Source organism: Diadema antillarum, unplaced genomic scaffold, assembly GCF_040938485.1.
Source record: "Diadema antillarum isolate AM-2024a unplaced genomic scaffold, OU_Dant_1.0 seq00001479_RagTag, whole genome shotgun sequence".
Classification (NCBI taxonomy): Eukaryota; Metazoa; Echinodermata; class Echinoidea; order Diadematoida; family Diadematidae; genus Diadema; species Diadema antillarum.
The window spans coordinates 339,672-363,972 of record NW_027272218.1 but is presented as its reverse complement, the minus strand read 5'-3'; the positions used below and the strand labels follow the sequence as shown (position 1 = coordinate 363,972).

General features: G+C 37.4%; 1 protein-coding gene across 1 annotated transcript; it reads left to right on the top strand.

Moving 5' to 3' along the window:
- The first annotated feature begins 3,469 nt into the window (after positions 1-3,469).
- On the top strand, positions 3,470-12,317 carry LOC139709890 (cyclin-dependent kinase 20-like). The gene is made up of 10 exons (XM_071621847.1): positions 3,470-3,596; positions 4,531-4,604; positions 6,573-6,612; positions 6,974-7,162; positions 7,841-7,962; positions 8,317-8,379; positions 9,242-9,365; positions 10,145-10,237; positions 10,651-10,713; positions 12,144-12,317. The coding sequence occupies exons 1-10, from the start codon at positions 3,522-3,524 to the stop codon at positions 12,315-12,317; spliced, it is 1,017 nt and encodes a 338-aa protein (XP_071477948.1). The 5' UTR covers positions 3,470-3,521.
- Positions 12,318-24,301: the final 11,984 nt, after the last annotated feature.

The following is a 24,301-nucleotide window of genomic DNA, read 5'->3' as shown; positions in this document are numbered from 1 at the left end:
GTTTACGAGTAAATGGATGGCATGCATACTCTCTTTCTTAGTCGACTAAAAGGTGTATAGCAAGGATATTGAAAAATCGACCTAATGCCTGACATTCCGCTTATACTACATTAAAGGCATAATTTACCATTTGCAGATGAAACATAAACCAAGCATTAGTGCTTCAAAATAATTATAAAAATAGTGAGTTAGGGATAGAAACAACCGATGTAAAAATGTGAATCAGTTGTTAAATATATAAGATATGAACAATAGTTATCATAAAAACGTGTCCAGACTAAACCGTCTACAGTTATGGTTTATAGAGAAAAATAGTGATATCTCCTTATAATTTTAGGCTTTATAGCAAATTTTTTATATAGTAGGATGTTTTGTGATACAACTGACCTATACTCATATGCATCAAATGTGATATCTCAAAAAAAAAAAAAAATAAAATCACTGCCACCAGTGGTAAACAAGATCTAACTAGTATAGCAAGAAATACCGTAGAACTGAATTACGGACATATTCAGGTTTACTGGTATATCTTCAAAATTGCGAAGCTGTTAGGCTATTAGGATTGTCTAACCCGAGAAGGAACCCTGGCACGCGGCAGCGGTGGAATGGGGGTTTCGCATCGAGACGTGAAGCACATCGTCCTCAAATCGTCGTCGAATTCTTCGTCATCATCATCGTCGTCAAGTTCGATGGTTGGAAGATGGAGATTGGCCCTGGGGTGTGTCGTCGAAATGATCATATCAGGGGAGGTCTGAAACGGCTGCGACTGGCTTCCCTGATGGTACTCGACGCCGGGTTCTGTGTCGAGACTGCTGTGCTCGCTTGGACGTCGAATCGATCTTGTAAGGCCCTGACGACATCGATACGAGATAATCGAAACCTCATTTGAAAATAGTCAATAAATAATGGGTTTATTCGAAATCATTCGAAATGCTGAAATCGTTGATAAGTCTAAATCATTGCTGAAAATTTATCTACTTACTCAACCCTAATTTTTTTGTTTTACATGTATCATTAGGTACATAATGCTGTATTTTAATTTGATATTTTCCGTATTGATGCACTTAGAAATGTCAGTATTAAGCGCTTTGTAATTAAAGTGTTTATCATTATAGATATTATTATTATTATTATTATTATTATTATTATTACATTATGGAGAATGGGTCAGTCATTAAGCATGAATATCATAGTCTCCACCTATGTGCTGTATTTTCGAGACTGATTCTATATTATGGTATCTGGGAAAAGGTATATACAATTATTAGTGAACTGCATGTGAATGATTGTATTGTATAAAACGCAGCAATTCTCTCGTCAGTCATATCCAAACTTCACCGTTATACACAAAGGTCACACAACCACAACGATTTACCTTTATATTACGTAAAACTGCGGTCGTAACATAATTCATCAAGCTCGCTTCAAGTGTGGAGTATGAATAAAACGGCCGTTAACTAATGTTTCACGTTGGGAAAGAGTCAATATATCAAGATCATAAATCATATTCAGTGTCAAGGTGAAAGTCTAACAAAGAGAAGGACATGAGAAGAAAGTCAGCGACGAAAACAACAGGAAGAGGAATAGAAGAAAACCAGGAGAGGGCAAGAGTAGATCTAGGAAGAGAAAAAGAAAAGAACGCGGAGAAAGAGAAAGAGTATAACGTAGTAACTGGAGAAACGGGACGATGATATAAGTTGTTGGATAAGTCAAATGTCAAATTGAATAAGTCTACAGGCTGAAAATATAAACTCCATGATATTTATCGTCAGCGTCGACGTCTATTCATTACCAAACAAATTTTAACGGCTTTAGCATTTTATGCAATCATCATGACCACCACCACCACCATCACCACCACCACCATCATCATCATCATCGGGCAAAACATCTTATTACATACCCGTGACACTCGAGAGACACGAATCTTGGGCGTAGGTTGGCCGGTTGGAACTGGAGCCGCATCACTTTCAGATCCTGCCTCGCCGAATTCCGCCAATTTAGGGAGTACGCCGAAAACTCGAGTTAACGACATCGTGAAACGTTAATCAGTCTAACCTCTTCTTTGCCCCAGTCATGTTGAAATCATCCACGGTGGAGGAGGGTTTGTACCCTCCATCCACCCAGGCAGTTCAGATGCTGATGAGAGTCTCGATGTGGACTCTTTCTAATTCTTGGTATTTAAGGTTCGTCATGTTTAGCTGTGGTTGCTGTAGCTACGCTGCGTTGTGCAGCAGGGCGCGCGCGGCACAACTCAGGCGCTCTTTCTTTATGGCGCACCAACAAAATCAGCTAGTAACGGCCCAATCCTACACAGACTATCCATAGAGTTGGATTATTAATGATACAGCTCTATGACACTATCACATTACAATTTACCAACATTACGTATTCTCAATACCTCGCAGTACCGTGGAAAAAAAAAAAGATTATAATATATGACGGAGCGGGAAATGTTATGCCGTATGCACTATTTATTCACAAGCAATGTATACCATACACGGTGACATTACATTCTCTTGTATTGATGACATCCATCAGTGATGTCTTTTTGTTTGTTTGTTTGTTTGTTTTTCAGGTGGGTTTATACTTGCAGTTATGCACTACAAATCACTTAGGCCTTATTTCAATCTTGACTGACTATGCAAATATAATTGTGTTTTGCTGTTAATGCACATCAGGTAAGCTTATATATGCTACTCTGATATATCATGCATATTGTATCATATACAATGTACGTATATTTTTGTCACAACATTATCGATTATTGATAGATGGATTTTCTCATTGTTTCACTAAAAACTTCATCAACATCAGTAACTTAACTCTCACAACTGGGCCCCGTTTCATAAAACTTGTTATCAATAACAGTACAAAATTTATTTGTACATGTACAATAGTTGCTAGAAGTTACTGAAATCCTTGTATCTGATTGACTGAGAGCAAATTCTGTCAGAAATGTGGCAGTTGTTACTGATAAAAAGTATTATGACACGGGATTCTGGTCGTAGTTAGGCCTACAAGTAATTGGTAGGCCTATAGCGTTAATTTGTTTGGGGGGGGGGGGGGTTGTCGTCAGCAGCCCAGCACACAGATTGGCATGGCAGCTGCAGGAATGGAGGTGCGTGATTTTATACATGATGCGACAACCCGCCGACGACTTGCGAGTAGACTAATCAGCTGCTAGGTGAGCATCAACAAACGGAGAAGATTGAGAACTGGTATGTTATGATAATACTGCATACTTTCACCAGTTTCTCTTATCCCTTTTCCTTGATACGGTCATACCACTCGAGTATATTACTTGTTTTCTTCCGGCATTTCCAGTATTTCTGTGGAATATAGCGTGTTTGCATTCCTCAAAAGCGAGATGAGTAGTGCGAGCGAACAACAGTGAAATTTTTATTGGTCCCAACTATTTGAATTCGTGTTGTGTCAAAACACCCGCAGGACGTAGTCTGGTGCATGGTGTACTGTGGACGGCATCATCATCTTGACACCAGTGCACTAGAACCAGTACCATGAACCAATACTCGATACTTGCAAGAATCGGAGAAGGGGCCCATGGCATTGTCTTCAAAGCAAAGCACATAGAGGTAAGAAAGGAAAGAGTTGTTCCTTATATCCCCCCCCCCCCACTACTGGCACTACTACTAGTACTACGTTAGTTTGCGCAATCAGTACGCTGATACACCTCATGGCAATACCATGGTGGACTGTAATACTATACTAGAAATCAGAAGAAGAAGAAGAAGAAGAAAAATGGATTGCTATTTTTTTTTTAAACTAATAATGGACTAAATAAAGGTTTTACCATTTATGGGAGAACTTCCCATAATCTTTATTTAGTTTATTAATATTAGTAAGGGGGAATGGTGGTTTGTTTATTTTTTGCAAGTTGGTGGGGGGGGGGGGGGGACGTAATAAGGAACTCTTTCCGTAAGAAAAGTAGTCGTTTTTAGTCCAGCCATTGATATTCATGCACACACATGTTTGCTAGAAAACCCCTAATAAACAAAGCAAAAAGGAGATTTCTTCTACAAATGTTGAGTGCAAACTTGATACTTGTGTTCTGTTATCAAGTGTTGTCAATTTCCTTGTTGTGCTCCTTTCCTCTTGGACTTTCTCTCTTTAATCTCACTTTTCCTCTGCCACTGCTCATTTCTCTCTCTTTCTCTCTCTCTTTCTTTCTAAAGCTATAGTGCTGTATTTTCTTTGTAAAGATTTATGCTTCTTTTCATACCTTTTTGGCTGTCTGCTTTCATAATAATCTCTTTTTATGTTCTATGTCATATTTCAACATCACATTTCCACATTCCGAAGTGAAAGTTGTGTAGCTATAGTGTATGATTACTGCATATCTGAGTGAAGAACAAAAGCAAAGAACTAAGGAGTAATGGAATTGTCATATCTATTGAAAGCATGTAATAATGGTACACTGATGATCTTCAGTTGCATTTCTGTGGATAGCTGATTAGTCAGTTTCATTTTGTATATTTGTCAATTTACTCATTGCATACCTTGTCACAGACTGGTGAAATTGTAGCCCTGAAGAAAGTGCCACTCAGGAAACTGGATGATGGCATTCCAAATACTGCACTGAGGTGAGTGTTTTGCTCCCATCCCTATTTACATGTGAGATGTTTAGCTTTCTCTTTTCAGGTATACAGTGGCAGATCCAGGAGGGGGGGGGGGTGCACTGTGCGCCCCCCCCTTTATATTTTGGTTTAAAAAAAACAAAAGAAAAATGATGGGGTGCATGTACCCCCTGTAATTTTTTAAAGGTGCCCCCTCTTTACGGAATTCCTGGATTCACCCCCGAGTATATACATGTATATAGATATAATGTAATGAAAAAAATTGTGTCATCTGAGGACATCAACGAACAATACACACATACCATCACCTCCCCCCCCCCCAAAAAAAAAAATAAATAAAAAATAAATAAATAAATAAAATAAAATAAAAATAATGTCACTCAGTCAAATGGAAATTTCAGTTCGGTAATGATGAGTCATCAATGTATGGGTTTGCAAAACTTTTCAAATATCTCTCTGGCAAAAAGAATTAGATTTCAACTCTCCTTGACCATCAACTAAATTGTGACATCTCCTTTGAATTACAGTTGAACCTCTATTATCCGGCCTCCCTTTATCCGGATCTCTCTATTATGCGGACGCACTCGCCGTGATTTTTTTTAAATAATTACGGGAGGAAAGGGGGATTCCCAACTCCTTGAGAACTCCTACCCAAACACACATGAATTACATATTACTTCCAATATGATTAACATACATTACATCAAATTTCCTTCCAAATTGCTTACCTTCAGACATTTCAACATCCCCAAACATCCCCAAGTGTGACAATGAAAAGGTTGCAGTATACACATTACTACATGTGGTACTACAATGGGCTACATCAGTACATGTGTATGTATATGTACATGTGTAAAGCATTGAGTCTCCCGTATCCGGCCAAATCCCTTATCCGGATGAGCCCCGGTCCTGACTTGTCCGGATACGAGAGGTTCAACTGTATATAGATATTGATATCAGATTAACCCTAAAAGGGCCGGGGGGGGGGGGGGGGGGGGGAATCCCCCCCCTCGGCGTTTCGCGCTATAATTCTGTAACGTGAGAAGGCCTCGTCGCGAGGCTTCTTGACTTTGTTTGTTCAAGTCCCGTGCAACTTTTGAGACCAAATTTGCAACGTCCGCGCATACTTTTGCCTATTTTTGCCAAAACGGGCACAATTTTGTGATTTTGTGTACATTTCTTATGGAAAACAGTGCTCTGTCATGAAGTCATAAAAACCTGATTATTTTTACAATTAATCACTTTCATTGATTAATTTTGTGCTAATTATGGTAGAAAAGTGGTCAGTGAAAATGTCCATTGAAAAAACAAAAAAAACAAAAGTTGAAAAACAATGAAATACATAAGAAATTCTGAAAACAATAAAATACATAAGAATTGGAATGAGTTTTGGAAGTTTTTGTGATGTACAATTGTTGAATATGCTAGAACAGATTTACAGATCAAAAATTAGACTCTCAATGCTTTTAATTAGGCTAAAATATGATCTTGAGCTTAATTTGCATAATTAATTAAAATTAGAAATTGATTGTTTCAAAAAATCTTATGACACAATCTTGTAGATTATGACGTGGGTCTCACGCATGCAAAATCAGAATGCAGAATCCCCCCCGTTCTAGCCAAAAAAGCCCTGCCCTTTTAGGGTTAAAGCGTTCATCTAATGATGGAATTTTAAAGTAAATGAGCAATTCTCAGTTCGGTAATATGCATTTGGATTTTGTTTTTCTCCTTCATAGAGCTCTTAATTACTCACTGTTGCATCTTGTATAGGGCTGTACCTGTTTTGATGAATCTTAATTTGTTTTGCCTTTCACCATCACTGCTAACAGGTGATTTTCATATTTCTCAGGTGTATCCACTTCATTCATGTATGTGAGGTGTGCATCTGATTTATTTGTGTAAGGAGCATCTCAATCACATTTTGCAAAGCATTTTCTCTTACATCTAGTTTTCATGTTATCTTTTATGTTTCAGGGAAATCAAAGCACTGCAAGAAATTGAAGAAAACCAGTATGTAAGTGATAATACTTCATATGATATATATTGTTCAGTGACGTAAAGTACAATGTTGGACAATGATTACTCTTTCTTCCTTTCCCTTAAAAATGACACTCAAGTTAATGGATCATCTCTTGACCCATGTTGTGAAAATAATAAGGAATTTTACAATAATATTATGATAAGGATTATTATATCAAGTATATGAACTATTATTATCACATTATGTATTCTACAGTATGTTGTTTCAAGTTATCTGATGTATCATTATTAATGTAATGTGTAAACCAAACTATGTATGAGGTGGTGAACAGTTAACTCTATTCTTGGACACAATAAATGTCTGAACTTTGTGCATAAAATGATTGATTGGACAGGTTGTGAAGCTGAAGGATGTCTTCCCCCATGGCACGGGCTTCGTGCTCGTCTTCGAGTTCATGCTCTCGGACCTGTCAGAGGTGATACGGAATTCAGACCAGCCACTGACCGAGGCACAGGTCAAGAGTTACATGCTGATGCTGTTGAAGGGCATTGCACATTGCCATGAGAACTCCATAATGCACAGGGTAATGTTCTCCTTCCTCTTTCATCACAGTCACAAACCTAGGCTGATGCTTGTAAGTAAAAGCATTAACCATGAACATCATAATCTCCACAGTCAAAAGAAGGGGTACAGGGAAAAGACAAATATGAAAAGATGTCGCTGAAAGAATTTGGTCTGCAGTTACTACATAGGGGCGCAGCTTTATGACTGACCATAGATATCCAAACTGGCTCTGCAACTAAGTTTCATGATCCTATGCTGCCTTATTCTGGGAGAGTCATAAGATATGTGCTACTTTATGAGAATCTTTGGTCAAGGCAATAGACTTGATACCATGAGATCCTAGGTTAGTTTCTACACCTGGTGAGGGTTCATGTCCTTCATCCTGACACTCTTTACAAAATAATCCACCTATTTCATGTTCGTGGCGACCTAAGAATGCGAGGGAGCAAAACTGGATGGCTTCTCATCAAGAGGATAAAAGGTGTTTTTAGCTGCTACATTCTTGCAAAGCCAAGAAATGCTCCTCCTGGTTAAGTACGTGTAGGTACCTGGCTGAGTAGGTACATGACTACATATTTTTTCCTTTTGTTTTCTGTCATGGTTTGCAATCAATCAAATATGCAGGACTTAAAGGGGTCATGTCTGAGATTTTAGTCTCTGTTTAAGATTTTCATTTCTCTTTGAAATCTGCTATCAGGACCTAAAACCAGCCAACTTACTGATCAGTGAGACAGGTCACCTCAAGATTGCTGACTTTGGCCTGGCGAGGGTATTCAGCAATGACGAGGGGAGGCAGTACAGTCATCAGGTGGCAACAAGGTGAGACCAAACTTTATATGAATCAGTCTTTCACCAGGAAAGTTATTCAGAGCTCATCAGTAAAACAATGTTGTATCTATAACTGGCAAGCTAGACAGGCAAAATGGTATATAGAAACTGGAATGATTCAGGATAATGATTTTATTGCTGATACAAAAACAAACATGTTCAAAAAGAGAGAGGGAAAACTATTTCCACATTAATGATAATGATCATGCAAAAGTGCTAAGCCTTTGATAAGGTTGTGAGTCTCTATTAAAGAAATGGAATGATTTGAGAAGCTAAATGAAAATGAAGTCAAAATGCAGAAACATCATGTGTCATTTGTGTTGCATTCTTTCGTCCTATTGTCAGGTGGTATCGTGCCCCCGAACTGCTGTATGGAGCCAGGAAGTATGATGAAGGTGCAGATTTGTGGTGAGTACTGAAATAGAGAGGTACATCGTGGAAACTTTGCTAGGTTATCCCAATTACTGAATTAATGGAGCATTGTCTTATCTTGTCTATCTACTTTCGTTTTTTTTTTTTTCTCTTAATGATAGAGGGGGACAGTTAGTACAGACAAGAAGTAGTAGTTCTTGGCAATTCATGGTTCTACACTGTATTTCTGTGCTTCTTTGATCATTTCACACTAAAATGTCTCTCCGACAATTAACCCGTTCCATACTAAATTCTGAAATCCCAGTAGACTTAATACACAGGCCACCAGGTTCCTGTATGGAACGGGTTAATGTAGTCATCCTATGATTTTACCTGTCCGTGTAGCTGGAGTTCATGTCTTTTTATGGAGCTTAATCCATCTATCTTTAGAAAAGTAATCAAATATTCTTTCTGTGGTTGCCATATCTCATTTTTGTTTGCTTATTATTCATATCTTTAATATTTGTTTCTTGTAATGAAGATTGATGTGTACATCAAACTGTGAATTTCCCCTTGTCTGCTTGTAAGTGTTCTCCTCCATGCTCTGTCTGCATTTTCCTTGCAATCTCACCAACTTTTCTTGAGATATCCTCCCTCTTTCATTTTGCAATATGAACAGCTATCCATCTTGTCAGGTAGGGGGTACCTTGGTTATAACAATGGACTAAAAGCCATGACAATTACCTTGTTATATCAGGTTTCTCAACATATCCGGATACAAAGGCAAAGCACAAAATGTAATATGAAGAGATCGAACCTGCAAGATCACCTTCTTATGAAAGGGTTTTGTTGTATTCACCATACTGTTTATCGAGATTCCACTGTATTATGAAAAGTCTGTCCATGTCTAATTCTGCAGGGCTGTCGGCTGCATCTTTGGAGAGCTCCTCAACAACTCTCCCATCTTTCCTGGTGAGAATGACATTGAGCAGCTCTGCTGTGTGCTGAGAGTGCTGGGCACACCGACTGAGAAGACGTGGCCGGTATGTTCACCAGTTCTTTTCCTATCTCATTGTGAGAAAGTATGACTGTATGTTAGCATATAAGCTAGTGTTGCTGCCTCTGATATCCAGTTTGTTACTAAAAAGAAGAAGAAAAAAAAACCAAAGCAGGGAAGTCAGGTGAGGGATTGAAAGATATTTCTTCTTGTGTAATCCTAAAAGTGTTTATGTACAAAGGACCAGAGGGTATTGATACGTACCATTATCTGTATGAGGTATTAAAAGAGTGATGTTTACGGTATAATATTTGAAATTAGATTTGTATGTTAAGTCTGTAAATTGCATGTATTTATTAATGTTCCTAGTATAAGGAAAACCTGTAGTTTCACATGCCTTTGAGCAGTAGTAAATGTCTTTACTTTTGTGTGCTGCCCTGACCTTCATTTTGTCACCTTCTCTTCCTTTTTCATTTTGTGTTTTGAATGGCAAAATTTACTTGCTGGTTCAAGCAATTAAAGTTTTGGTCTTGAAATGGGGGGGGGGGGGGGAACACTTTGCAAATGTGATCCAGTTCTGTGTAAAATTTTTTAGCATTAAAAAGTCATCATTATCCAAAAAAGTGAAGCTCATGTGATTTCTAACAAGTCAGAACATAATCCATTAAGAAATCACAACTCTTGAAAACCAAGATTTTTAGATAATAAAAAAAGTTGGAAGTCGTAAAAGGCACGTCATTGTAACATGATAACATGATAAATTGTAACATGTAAAGTCAGTGTCAATGCACTGAATCATTTTCCTTTAATTCTGTTACTTTCCAGGGTATGAAAGATCTGCCTGACTATAATAAGATCACATTTCCTGAGAACCCTCCCATTCCTCTTGAGCAAATTGTACCTGATGCATCACCAGAGGTAAGACAGTCAGTTTTGTGTATCTATCTGCACTTGTAGGTCCTTCTTTATTCCTTGCTCAGATGATCTGTGTATTGAAGGTGCATCCCTTGGTCCCATCCATGTGGGCTGATGGAGGGTCAATTACTGTAATTCCCTATATACATGTATTATTTAAACACTCCCTTGCTCCGCAGAGATTAATTCACAGGTCAAAAGCTTAAACAAACAATTGTTATTAAACAGTCAACTTTTCTTTTTTATCACCTCCTGTCTGAATTAGTAATGAATGCACAATTTCAAAAGTCACCTTTTTTTTCTACCTCAATCAGACAAACATATGTGTTCAGTCCAAATTATTGACATGTGTTGTAACTGTATAATCTCAATTTTTCTTGAAGAATAATGTTCACTAATATTTTATTCTCACACAGGCTTTGGATTTACTGAAGAAGTTCTTGGTGTACCCATCAAAGCAGAGAATATCAGCAAGTGAGGTGAGATATGACATCTCAAAGTTTGACCAGCACTTCTGTGTGTATAACAAAATTTAACCCATTGAAGACTAGTCCGAGTATACTCAGGCAAGTGTCTATGGGATATGTGTGTTAATTGTAGCAAAATCAGGCCATCCTCAATGGGTTAATTTGGGGGTATGTGCATTTTTACTTGGATGAAGCAAGCAAAGTTAGTTCATACAGTATACCACTTCTTTTATGAATTGGGACTTGTACGCCAATTCATGATTGGTTGAATTTGCAATCAAGAATGGCATTGTTAGAATGAGAAAGAAACATTGACTTTTTAAGAGAAAAACAAAATTAATGGTTGCCCAACTTGGAGACAATTCATAATCTACTTGTGTTATGGGAGGCAATATTTCTGTGAGTTGTTAAATTCCGTGAAATACCAGTCAACAAGCAGAATTTGCAGAAAATAACACTTGCACAATTTTTTTACAGCACTCAGCCTGCAGATTTTGTGGTGAATAAAAATCTTGCACCATTTTTTGCAGTACTCACTGCTCTTGAACATCAGCTTAACACAGTTTTCTGATATGTACTGGTATTCAGATGATACGCAACAATTAGCAAAAATTGTTAGTGCAAAAAATTTGAGGTAATTACTAGTAACATGTTTCCTGATTGGTTTCTTCTCACACATTGTTTAATCTCAATGTATGATTTTAAGGTGGTGGGAGTCAAATGACCCCCTGAACTTGACATTAAATGATTGTAACATATTCTTGATTTATTTCATTATCATGAAAGCTCACAAATTGCAGATTGTTGCAGAGATTATTCTTGTGATGTGCTTGGTGACCATTACACCAAACTGACCCAACCTCTGTGGGGAAATTAACAGTTTAGTTATTAAAGGACAAGTTCACCTTCATAAACATAAGGATTGAGAGAATGTAGCAATATTAGTAGAACACATCAGTGAAAGTTTGAGGAAAATCAGACAATCCGTTCAAAAGTTATGAATTTTTGAAGTTTTTGTGCAGTAACTGCTGGATGAGAAGACTACTGCAGTGTATGAAGAACTTAGATGTCACATGCGTACAACAATATAAGGAAAATATAAAGAGAATTTCACAAAATGCCATCTTTTGAAAAAATTACACATTCCCCTGACTCGTTACCGACAAATGTTATGGGTAGTATTATTCCCCCTGCCTTTAGAAAGAGGCAAGTCAAGAGCTCTTTTATTATGCGAAAAAAATAACTTTTGCATCGATTGTCCAATTTTCCTCAAACTTTCACTGATGTGTTCTACTAATATTGTTGCATTCCCTCAATCCTTATGTTTATGAAGGTGAACTTGTCCTTTAAAGACATAATTGCTGATTCCCAAAAGTCATTTTGACAGAGGAATCAAATGCACATCTCCTAATATCACTTCCTGTGTAATACGTTCTCTACAGGCTTTACTGCACCCCTACTTCTTCACCGAGCCTCTCCCTGCCCACCACTTGGAGCTGCCCATCCCCCAGCGGAGCAAGCGAGGTCGACGATCGCAGCATGCCAAGGAGTACGACATTGACACCCCTTTGGAGCAGACTTTGATTGATCCACAGGAAATAGCTCCATTTGTGTGATGGCAGGACACAATGTGTGATGCACCTGGGGATTGCATCACTGTGTAGTAGCCTGACAAGTAATGGCATATTGATGTTCAGTCACTAAAGAACAATACAATGGAGCTCTGACTTCTTGGAGCAGAAAGTGAAGGCTTTTGCTTCAGGGGGCTCTCTATGACATGCTGTGACACCGTGCCTAGTTAGAAGGATATGGAACCTAAAGACAGTGCTTGCTGCCTGCGGAAGAAAGATAGCATGATAATCTTACATCTTACATCCTTGTTCTGATTGGCGAGACTTCATCTCCACACTCTCAACAACAGTGAGGTCAAAGTTCAACTGGCAACGTCAGACCATCTGTTTGTTTGTTATACAAATTCAGTAGTGTACAATGTATGTACGGATTTGCTGAAGAGTTCAAGTAATTTTGATTCAGTGTGTCTTAAAGTGGGCTTTTTACTAATTCATGTAATCTGCGTACTGTATGCCTACAGCCCATTTTGAAGTCGTGTATGCTGGGCCTTAGAATCCATGTTCTAGACAGTCACCACAAAGGACATCAAATGTGGGATGTTTCATGAGGTCGCCTCTGACCCAATGTGGAAATGAGACTCTTTCTGTCCTACGTCTTCTGGAGAGGTCAGGAAAATGGCAAAATGTGGATAGAATAGTGCATGTTGCTATAGTACGGAGAAAGCATTGGCAGCATATGACACCACCTCTGCTGTTAGCCAATATCCAGTAGAATAGTGTTTTGTAATTTGTGCTTTCTCCTCCTATGACAGAACTGTTTTAGCTCTGATGTTCTGAATATTAGCACTGTCAAACTTGAGGTTCTTCCCAAGATCCTCAATTTAACAGAAGCGATGACTTAAAGGACAAGTTCACCTTCATAAACATAAGGATTGAGAGAATGCAGCAATATTAGTAGAACACATCATTGAAAGTTTGAGGAAAATTGGACAATCGATGCAAAAGTTATGAATTTTTAAAATTTTTGTGTTGGAACCGCTGGATGAGGAGACTACTACAGCTTGTGAGTCATATGCGTACAACAGTATAAAGAAAATGTAAAGAAAATTCAACATATTTTCACTTTTTTCGCATAATAAAAGAGCACTCGACTTGCCTCTTCCTAAAGGCAGGGGGAATAATATTACCCATAACATTTGTCGGTAACGAGTCGGGGGAATGTGTACTTTTTTCAAAACATGACATTTTGTGAAATTCTCTTTATATTTTCCTTATATTGTTGTACGCATGTGACATCTAAGTTATTCACAGACTGCAGTAGTCTTCTCATCCAGCGGTTACTGCACAAAAACTTCAAAAATTCATAACTTTTGAACGGATTGTCCGATTTTCCTCAAACTTTCAATGATGTGGTCTACTGATATTGCTACATTCTCTCAATCCTTATGTTTATGAAGGTGAACTTGTCCTTTAAGGCTATTCATTTTCTGTATGCATGCTTTGTCAATATCAGAATATTGACTACATGTACCATCAACAAAATGCTGCCCTCTAGCTGTGGACAGTAACATGATATGTGGACAGTAGCAGCAGCATTGTTATTAAATCGGTTGTGACATTATAGAGACTTTCAGCATTAATCATTAATCTGTCTACAATCTTGCATACATCTGCATAGGCAAGCGCTCTGCTGAATCTACCAGTATGTTTTTATTACCTTGAATATATTTAAAAAATTTGTAGATATGTACAAAGTCAAGCTAAACTTTGCATGTTACAGGATTTGCCCAAAGATGGAATTAGTGAAAAGGGCTGCATACTAACCTATTTTTTCTACTGGTCTGAGTCCTGACAGACAGGTCGGACCAGTAGGTACCCAGTTTTTCCATGTTTTACTGGTCCGTTCCTGAAAAATTTACTGGTCCGACAGTGATTTTTGCTGGTCAGGAACTGTCAGACAAGTACCAGTGTGCAGCGTTGTACTACTAGGACATTTGATTGTCAGTGTTAATCTGATCAGTGGGATGTCGCATTGGTCATAGTCAACTAGCCCCTCTCAGTCATGTGACCTTGACCTAATGAGCATTTCACTACTGATTTTAATTGAAATGTCACTCATTTCATGTGTTCTTGGCCCGTTGAAGACTAGTCCCAATTATACTCATTCAGGTGTCAATGGGAAATGCGTGTTATAGCAAAATCAGTCCGTCCTCAATGGGTTAAAGGGGCATATTTTGTGCTTGGACCTGAAAGTATAATTATGTTGAAGCACACCGTGCCTGGTATTAGTTGTCTATGAATGTAAATATCTTGAAAATCATGTTATTTTAGTCATTCTGAGTATGAATAAATCAAGAAGGGAAACAAGCCTCATGGTTGCTCTGCCACGAAATACTGTCTTGTTTGACCCAGAGAATGTCATATGTGGTGATTTTCTGTGAGTCTTAGTACCAATTTTCCTTATCTTCAAATTTGATAAGACTTTCATGAATCTGTTTACTGAGTACTCAAATACTTCAGCTGTCATTCTAAATGACTTCCTCTATTAAAGTACTAAGTACAAAGTTTGGCCCGGGAGTGCTCTTAAAGTGCTTCAACGTATGCCCCTGTGAGTCTGTTCATAGAGAATAAGCGCTCGTCCAGACCACATGCGAAGTGGCTGAGATGGGAATAAATGTCATGATGACCTTCGACTGGGCGGGAAGTTCTAACCTGTAAACTGTATGCACATCACACAGCAGATACAACTTCTTGTTTGCTGTCATTTTGTTAGTCTTCATTGTGTTAGTCTTTATTTTGTTATTTGTCACTGAACAGAATATGCCAAGGATAGTCAAAATGCTAGTACAAGTATTGCTGTGCAATGATAGTCTAGCTTTCCTCCATCAGATGTGAACCTTAGTGGTTTAATTCTTTGACAATATCATAAATATATGTTGCATCGTTTGTATCTCTTATTGCCTCATTTTGGAGGCTTATGATGATATATATAAATATATACATATATATACATATATATATATATATATATATATATATATATATATATATATATATATATATATATATATATGTATGTATATTCTGCTGTTGATGCTGTTGAGATGTAAAGGGTACCTTACAACTGGAGTTGCCGTGCTCCAGAATATCTTTCACAGAAACTGTAATTGTGCACCATATACGTAATTTTCATTTCTCTCTAAAACAGCATCGCTCAAGCCATGTTAAGATTTGATTGAAGATCAGGATCAAAACCATCTGTCACTATGAAACATGATTTAATATTTCTAAAGTAAGTAATTTTTGAAGTCTCTGTTGCACATGATTATGTATGCACACTAATGTTCAAATTTTGTTGTATAAATGTTTTGCAAACACACACACACACATCCTCTCACAAATACACACACACACACACACACACACACACACAACTGTCTACCCTTTGCTATGCTGCATGATCCAGAGGTAATGGAAGCTTGTGTGATTTATTCTTAATATAAAATTTAAGCATTTAATTAATATCATTTCTCTCTAAATGATATAGAGAAAAAAAAATGTAATTGCTGGCTACTGAAAGCATGGTGTTATCTGATATTATGAAAGTACAAAGCCATTACTTCAGTACCACACACCTGCTAGTGTGCAATCTCCAAATGTTTACAAAATAAATATAATGATGTGTATTTTACTGTGTACTCATCAAGCAGCTGGGTTGAATTGCTGTTCATCCATATGGAGTCATTTCACCTATTACAGGTGCCATTTCACTAGATGTGGACTCTGTGTGTAAGCTGAAACACACCATAGATTTATTGGCATACGGTGAAAGTACAATTGTAAATTTCCCCAATCTCCCACTCACAGTTGCACGTACTATGATTTTTTTTTTTTTATTGAAAGAGAATATAATGTGCCATGGATATGGTGCCCAATTACAATGTAAGCGGCACTATCTTGGTCAGTTTAACCTTTGGTAATCAAATACTTACGGTCAATGTTTTTGTTTGTTGCTTATTTGTGTGTGTGTGTGTGTGTGTGTGTATGTGTGTGTGTACACATTCTCAGGTGACAAATATATTAGCATGCTCACATTGCAAAAAGTATCTCATACCCATTTCCTCAATAGTGATTTCTTTTGGATCAAATTGTCATTACAGTGTATTAGACAAGCCTCAAGTCCTATTAAAACACCATATAGCGACCACTATGACCTTCCCAGTTGCTTCATGCAAACTCTCTCTCAATTAGTCACAACACAAAATACAAAGTAAAATGAAATGTGTGGCAAGAAGGTCTCTAACACCTGGATGTGCAATGACATGCCTACACAATACACACAACCTTTCGACCAATCTGGATGTTGTAATTAAATCATTATTTGCATTGTTGTATAACAAATATTTGAATAGAATACAACGTGTAGTACTACTTATCTCCGACTTTACATGATAAATCATTGTGCGTGGGAGACAACAGGAATCTATTCACTGCAAGCCTTACAAGTTCAACCATTACTCTGTGATATATGACTGCTTTGTTTGATCTACAAGCAGTAGAATGCTAGACAATATTAATCATCCATTAAAGGGAACAGCATGTACATGTGAGTTATTGGCTGGATGATGAATGAAGTTTGGCATGCTGAATTTGATCTACGTGTATATGCAGAATGTAGAGCTGATTTATACCCACAGTGTATGTGTATAGTACAGTCTCACCTGCCTGTAGTTTCATTTGCATTTTTACTTTTGGAATAGCTGCCTAATGCATGTTCTTCTAGATATGTGATTATCAGATTTTGCTTGTTGAAAGATGGATGTGAGGATGTGTAAAATCATAATACACCAAGATTTCATAGTATCTTGCACAGCTATACATATACCTCTATGTGCTTAATAAATTACAAGTACAACAATTTGTAGACAAGCAGAAACACAAACAGAGACAATTTCACTACATGCTGCAGTTAAAGTTTGTTATGCATACTTTATTGCCTTGGAGTAGATAGCAATTATGATCACAATATTCAATAAATTTTTCGTAAATCTGTTATTTGTTCATATTTTTGGCCATTGGCCCAATTTTTACAGGTATGCATAAAGTAAATACCACAGTATGTTGTAGACTCTATGCTACTGATAATGCTACATCAAGCTGTAAAGTTGTGGTTGATATACCATAATACTTATCATCAAAACTGATGAACCCACTGCTTGATTCTCTGAAACAAAACAACAACAAAAAAATACAGTTACACTTTTTATATTCATGTACTATCAAATGATAAAGCACACTATTGATGAAGATATTTAAATAACGTTACACAATAAAGGTGTAATGCTTAATGCTCTTATTATCAAACAATTAATACTAGAGAAGAAAGTTCGATGTGACATATCTGACCTGCTGCTTCATTCATTGTACACAGAGATGCTACTACATTCATCCAATGCATGTGGCAGATTTTGAGATTAATAAAGAAATACAGCAAATAAGTTCTGTTAATGAAATAATCTGACATGTGTAAGCACAGTCAAAGGAAATCAAGAAATCACATGGATATATCCCAGCAGAATTAAATAATAAAACATTTACCTTTACAATAACCGTGACTTATTCATCTTTTATCTATGATTCCCGTCATCAGAACATAATTCACAGTAAATCACACTTGCACATGAAATCAATTTTGTGGCAGAGCATGTACATGGAAAAGTCAGTTTCAATATCTCTCCATCAGCTAATGAGCAGAAGGTTATGAGACTGAATTCCCAAAAGTTAATGTTCCATATGTTCTCAACTGACAAAGACAACAAAAACTGCAGCACACTGATAATTTTTTCCATGCTACAGCCACGGACTCTCTAAATTCCCACAATACAGCATATTATGCTTCAGAACAAACATGGGAGCACACCAAGGCATTTTAGTACTAAGAAATGTACATCAAACTACATGGCACACTATGGCACCTCAAAATCATCAGTTAATGCACTGAGCAACATCAAATGCTTGCCTCAACTTTGAATCTACAGTTGTGCAGAGACTCCAACCCCAAGCACCTTCTGATCTGGAGATTCTCCCGCCTGAAATCCCTAACAAACGGGAGACTCCAACTTGATGTGCGCGAAGAGCGAAGTTCCTTGCGGCCAGGGTCCAGGGCCCGCTTAAGGGCCCTGGATGCTCTAGGATTCTAGATGCTCTCTCATGCTATCTAAGGCTTATCTTTCAACATACGATGGCAATAAAGTAAAAAATCATTTCAAGCGGGAGACACAGAGCCAGGGCGGGAGAAATTAAATCCCAAGCGGGAGAACAGGAGATTTTGCAAAAATGGGCTTTCGGTGGGAGATCTCCCGTCGAAAGTGGGAGAGTTGGAGTCTCTGGTTGTGCTAAGACAAATGCAGATTGCTGAGCGGGCAATATCCATGCAAGCTCATATTACGTAAAGAGGGTAAAACTCCCGAGACAGTCCCTGCGATGATAGCTTTACTTGTCTGAAGTATTTTCTTGCGTACACATATCAAACTTTCAGTTCAGGCATAACACAGGGTTGTGGTTCTCCACACAGGTATTGCATTGTAGCCAACACAAAATTACATAACTTTTCCACAAATTCATGAGCAATAATATTACAATGTACTCACCAAACTTTGTGTCAAATTAGCATCACATATCCTTTCTTCTTTTTTATTTCACAAGCCATCAAGGCCCTCATATTCAGCCTTCCACAACTTAAAAGTTAAATGATAATAGCTAATATTTCTAAGAAGTGTAAAGTTCAGCCATCTAATGCAATACAATAGTTGCTTGCTTTTCTGTCTTGTCACTGAAGACACATAAGAAAATAAGAAATGCAATGTACTGAACACATATTCCCAAACTCAATATTACTGAAAAGAAGAGTTTACAAGTAAGCAAAAAAAAAAAAAAAAACCTTCTAGAGTATTTCACTTTTGAGCAAATACAGAGAGGCTGATAGTTTTCACTGAAGTGAAATCAGTCCAGTTACAATTATTTGTATTGAGATTTTAGGTGCAAGCGACTTAACCCTTAACCCTTCAGATCTCGGCCGCCAATCGCGCGATTGCCGCAAAATTTTGCCTGAAAATAGAGCTGGATGTCAACTACAAGACTGCATGGTCATACAATAGAAAAATGTTGATTTTATATTTTTTAATAAATTAATCATGCAAATTTATGCATGAAATCATATTTTCACCTATAACTCCATCAAAAAGACTGAAAGATTGCTAAATTTTTGTGTCAGAGTTCCTTAAGACACATCGAACAATTTTCTTGTAAAAAAATAGCGCAATCAAAATCAGTTTCTTTTGTTTTTTATTGTTTTGTTAATTTCTTATTTTATTGTTTTTTCGATCTTTTGTTTTCTATTATTTTTTGGCAAAATTTGTTGCAGTCACTTTTTCAAACTTATCTACATTAGAATTGATTAATTTCAATGGTTAAAAGTTGAAATAATCTAATTTCTATAAATTAAACAAAAAAACAATTTGCATTGGATTTGCACACGAAATCATGAATTTGAGCTGTTTTCGGGTTGACATGCATATGTAAAACATTGCGTAACTTCACAACGGTGTACCTGGACGTCACAAATTTGGTCTCAAAATATGCGCGAGGCTTCAATGAAAAAAGTCACGAAACAACGCGGCAAAATCTTTGCGCGTTGCGGAATCGTGGCACGAAATGTCGATGGGGGGGGGGGGGGGTCAATTTGACCCTCCTAGTTAAAATAGGGTTTAATAAATGAGAAAGGTTACACTCGTAACTATCAGTCATGATTCTGTACAACTCAGAGAATTACAGAAACATATACACTGTACGTACTTCTATCCAGACTGACTACAAAATCTTCCTCACTAGGAACCGAATTGTCGCATGTTTTAGGATACTGAAAGTTGACATTGTTATGATTAGCCAAGAAAAGGAGAATTGTAGTGGATACACGTCTACAAAGTAACATCTCTGTGAACTGATTTTATGATAGTTCCAACAGTTTTGCAACATTAAAAAAATGTATATCATGAACAAGACATATTAAGCACAAGCAGATTATAGTCAATCTTCAGGGGTGAAACACAATGTTAACAGCAACATGTAGACATTATTCTAGTATGCTAGACAATGCAAATATCCACAAAGCATTTTTACTTAATGCTGTTAGGGCGACAAAACCTTGTATCCCAAAAATGTCAAATATTGAGGGCGAAAAAACATGGCAGTCAAAGCAGCCTAACAAATGTTATCTCCTTTCCCTTGACATGCTACTTGTATCATGGTGTCTTCATTTTGGGGTATGACAAGACAAGATCAAGACTGATCAGCTTACAATTAATCCCCAAAACTGATTTTTCACTAAAATTTGAGATACAGGTTTGTACATGGTCTTGTCACCCCACAGACGATAAACTACATTCAAGGCTTCTGTAATTGCAGCAAACACAAGCTTGCCTTAATTGTATTAAAGGGTGCTTGACAACTTAAGTAACAGTCATTTAAATACAAACAATGCTAACAAAAGGTATTGAAATGATAATAAATTGCAACATAGGAATATATTCAAGGCACTGTACTGTCACCTCAAAGACAATGATCTTGGTGTACTAAATATACAAGAACTGATCATTTTTTAAAAACATAAATATTTGACTACAGTCACTGTTAATGATTGAATACACTCTCTATTTAACAGCTGATACAATCAAATTTCTACCAATAGCAAAATATCTCCTGGTATCAAAATTCTATAACGACAAACTAAATGTACTAATACATCTCTAGCGTCAGCTGAACCCCAGCCCATCTGCAACTTGTTTGGATTTGACTATCAATTGGTGTCTAAAATGATATGCACATCCGAACTGCACAGTCCAATACACTGTATGAGTAGCTTTTATACACCCACTTTACACTGTATGTGTGATTGTCTCAAGATGCTAAAAATTATTGTGCTACATGAAAAGCAACAGTCATAAAGTCTTCAGCGTCACTTCTCTCAAAGTGAGGTAAAAAGGTATGTAGGATATGCTCAATTTAAACATCTCCCTGTCATGCAGTTAATGATAACATGCATCAACACATACGTTATACACAAGTACTTGATGTACAATTAGTTGTAACAGCAGTCCATGAAACATTTTGCAGTATGAACATAAAGTAGAGAAAATATTACAATGTTTCTATAAATTTTATATAAGTTTGCACTGGAACTATTCATTGCATGATATACCACATCCTTATAAAATGTAAAAAGTGGCCTTGGAAATTGAATAAACATGCTGAAGGACTCAAAAAACCAGGAGCACTTTAAATTCCTTATTAAATACCAATATGCAAAATCTGATCTACACTCTGATCAGAACTACAGTGTAGACATTGGGGCAAAGCCACATGGTCACTGACATGTACTGCCTAATACAGAAACCATCTTGTTATGAAATCAAAGTTCTGCAAGTATCTCCTGTATATTGCAATATTGGTGGGATATTACATGTATTCATTGCCACCTGGAATAAGCCATTTGGGAGTTCCACTTTGCTCATGAGCAGAAAAAGGTAATCGTACCAACAGGCATGTTGGTTGTTAAATTCACTGGGATAAGAATCTGGGATGTAATGATTATTCAGAATGTAATCCTTATATATAAATGCTGCTTGCCAGCACATCCACCTGAGAGCAAAAGTGGTATTTGGCAATATCAACAGAAAGAGATTGATAATACATTCAATGCAAAATAATGAAATGGATGCGTTCCCAAGAGTTAATTGATGGATCATTCTGGTCTATGCAAGCTCATTTTTTTGTTGTTGTTGTTTGAACAGGATTGATGAATCCCATACATTTTTACATAAAGCTCATGCATTGTGTCGCTCTGAAAACGAGTGAAATGCCCCATTCGACTGAAAAAAGAAAGAGAGAAAGGTCATTCTTACAAATGTGCCAATGAGCTAACTCGGAACTGGCTGACTACATGTAAGTATAGCAGGCACCAATTGCAGTTCAAGCTACAGCTCCCTTTTCCTCTTATACTGGCATGATATGAAATCATTCTCAAGATTTCCCATTTCAGCCATTCAGCTGAACTTACTGCCACTCTGCATTGACATTTACTGTGCAGTGCATAAATATACACATTATGACTGTAAAGCACATGTTGTCCCATGAATTGAAGATAGCTCTTCATTGCTGTTAAAGGTGAGTTCACTATTGTACAATATTCACCACGCCTTTCAAAGGTGCAATGACCTTGAAAGGTCAAGTAAACTTTTGCATACTGTATCTGCAGTTCTCGGCACCAGTACTGATCCATATTACAGGATGTACTACTGTTACATAGTATGTAGCTTGCCTCCAATGGTCTGCAACTTGCATTTTAACCAGCTCAAGGCTGAGTGCCACGCTCGTGCTTTCCTTCTATTGGCAAACAGCCATTGTCTGATCTTGGTGTAGCATATTGTATGCATGGCTGACTCCATTGTTTCGATAGTCCCATAGCAGGCCAGGTTTTCAAAAATGCCTTTTGAGCACTCTTTTTCATAGTGTCAACTACTGTTATTTGTCTCTGAACTAATCTGGTGCTAAAGGATAAGAGAAGTGGCACAGTTTGAATACTCCATGGGCACACTGGGGTATGGGAGAGTCAACTGATAGATTTACATGAAGAGCTTTAAAACATTATTGTAAATCAAGCGGGGATATCAGAATTCTTTGATATTTGCAGGTCTAGGCAGTTAGGACTGTAACAGCATCAATATCTCTCTACAGAGTTGATCTTTCCTTTCATACAAATTTGTAGAACACATGGATGGCAATATATTAGTCATGGGTAGAGCTGTCACACCAAAGAAGAGCACTCATATCACACTGCATCAGCAGATTTTGTAACATCCTGAGACTAAGTAGCATTTTTTTCTTGAAGATATAAAAAAAACACATCAAAAATGCACAACAAAGGGAAATATTTCTTGTTCGAAATATTTCTTGTTCAGCACACTAAGTAGGAGAGCACAATCAAAGCAAGAGGCAATGTTTCTCTACTAATTCCCCCCCCCCCCACCCCCACCCCCCAAAAAAGCCTAGAAGTGAAAAAGAAAATTGCACCCCTTAGGCGACTGAAACCCATTGATAAAAGCCATCATGCTGATTATCTTCAACAGCTTGCGGTAACAGCTGTTGTTTATGTACAACCTCATATCCATTACTCCCCCTTCAAAAAATGCATTGCCTAAAACATAAAAGTTTATGCACACTTGGTCCCTGCACGTCATCTACACTAGTCAACACATATTTAGCCACATTTATCTAAAAATAATGAATGGAAATAATGACTATTCAGGACCTTCTTTCAATCATTGCTTCAGATGAAATACAATCAAATCTGTACTCTACATTCCAGCATCGCATTAAAGAGAGACTTTGTGGAAGATGACATTTTCTGAAGGTTTACACAGCAACTCACAAAAATCGAGGTGGGTGACATTCACTTCTAAAAATAGATGTGACTTCATAGTGGTACATGCAGACATTGCAAATTTGATCTCAAAAGTTGCACAAGTCTTTGAAAGAATAAAATTCAAGAAGCCTAACGGCGAGGTCTTCTCATGCTGCAGAATTATTGCGCGAAACATCGGGGGGGGGGGGGGGGGATCCCCCCCCAGCCCTTTTAGAGTTAAACACAAAGTGTTTATGGTTAAAACTAATTTGCAGAGGATGGTGAAATACGGATGAAAAAAACTGGGCAAATACAAACATCTTTCACATGCAGGACTCATGGCTACATTCAGTTTAGTGAATTTCAAGAAGGGCAGTCACAAGCGGATATGAGACCAAAGGGCTATTCGAAAAGCTGTGATAATGTAATGCAAAAGCATCTTTCATAAAACTAGAATGCATGCAGAGCAGTTTGCACTACAATGCATGAATCAAAAAATTGTTTTAAAATGCACAAGCGACTCTTGTGGTATTAGTATTAGATATCTTTGGTCAAAACTTGAAGGGACACT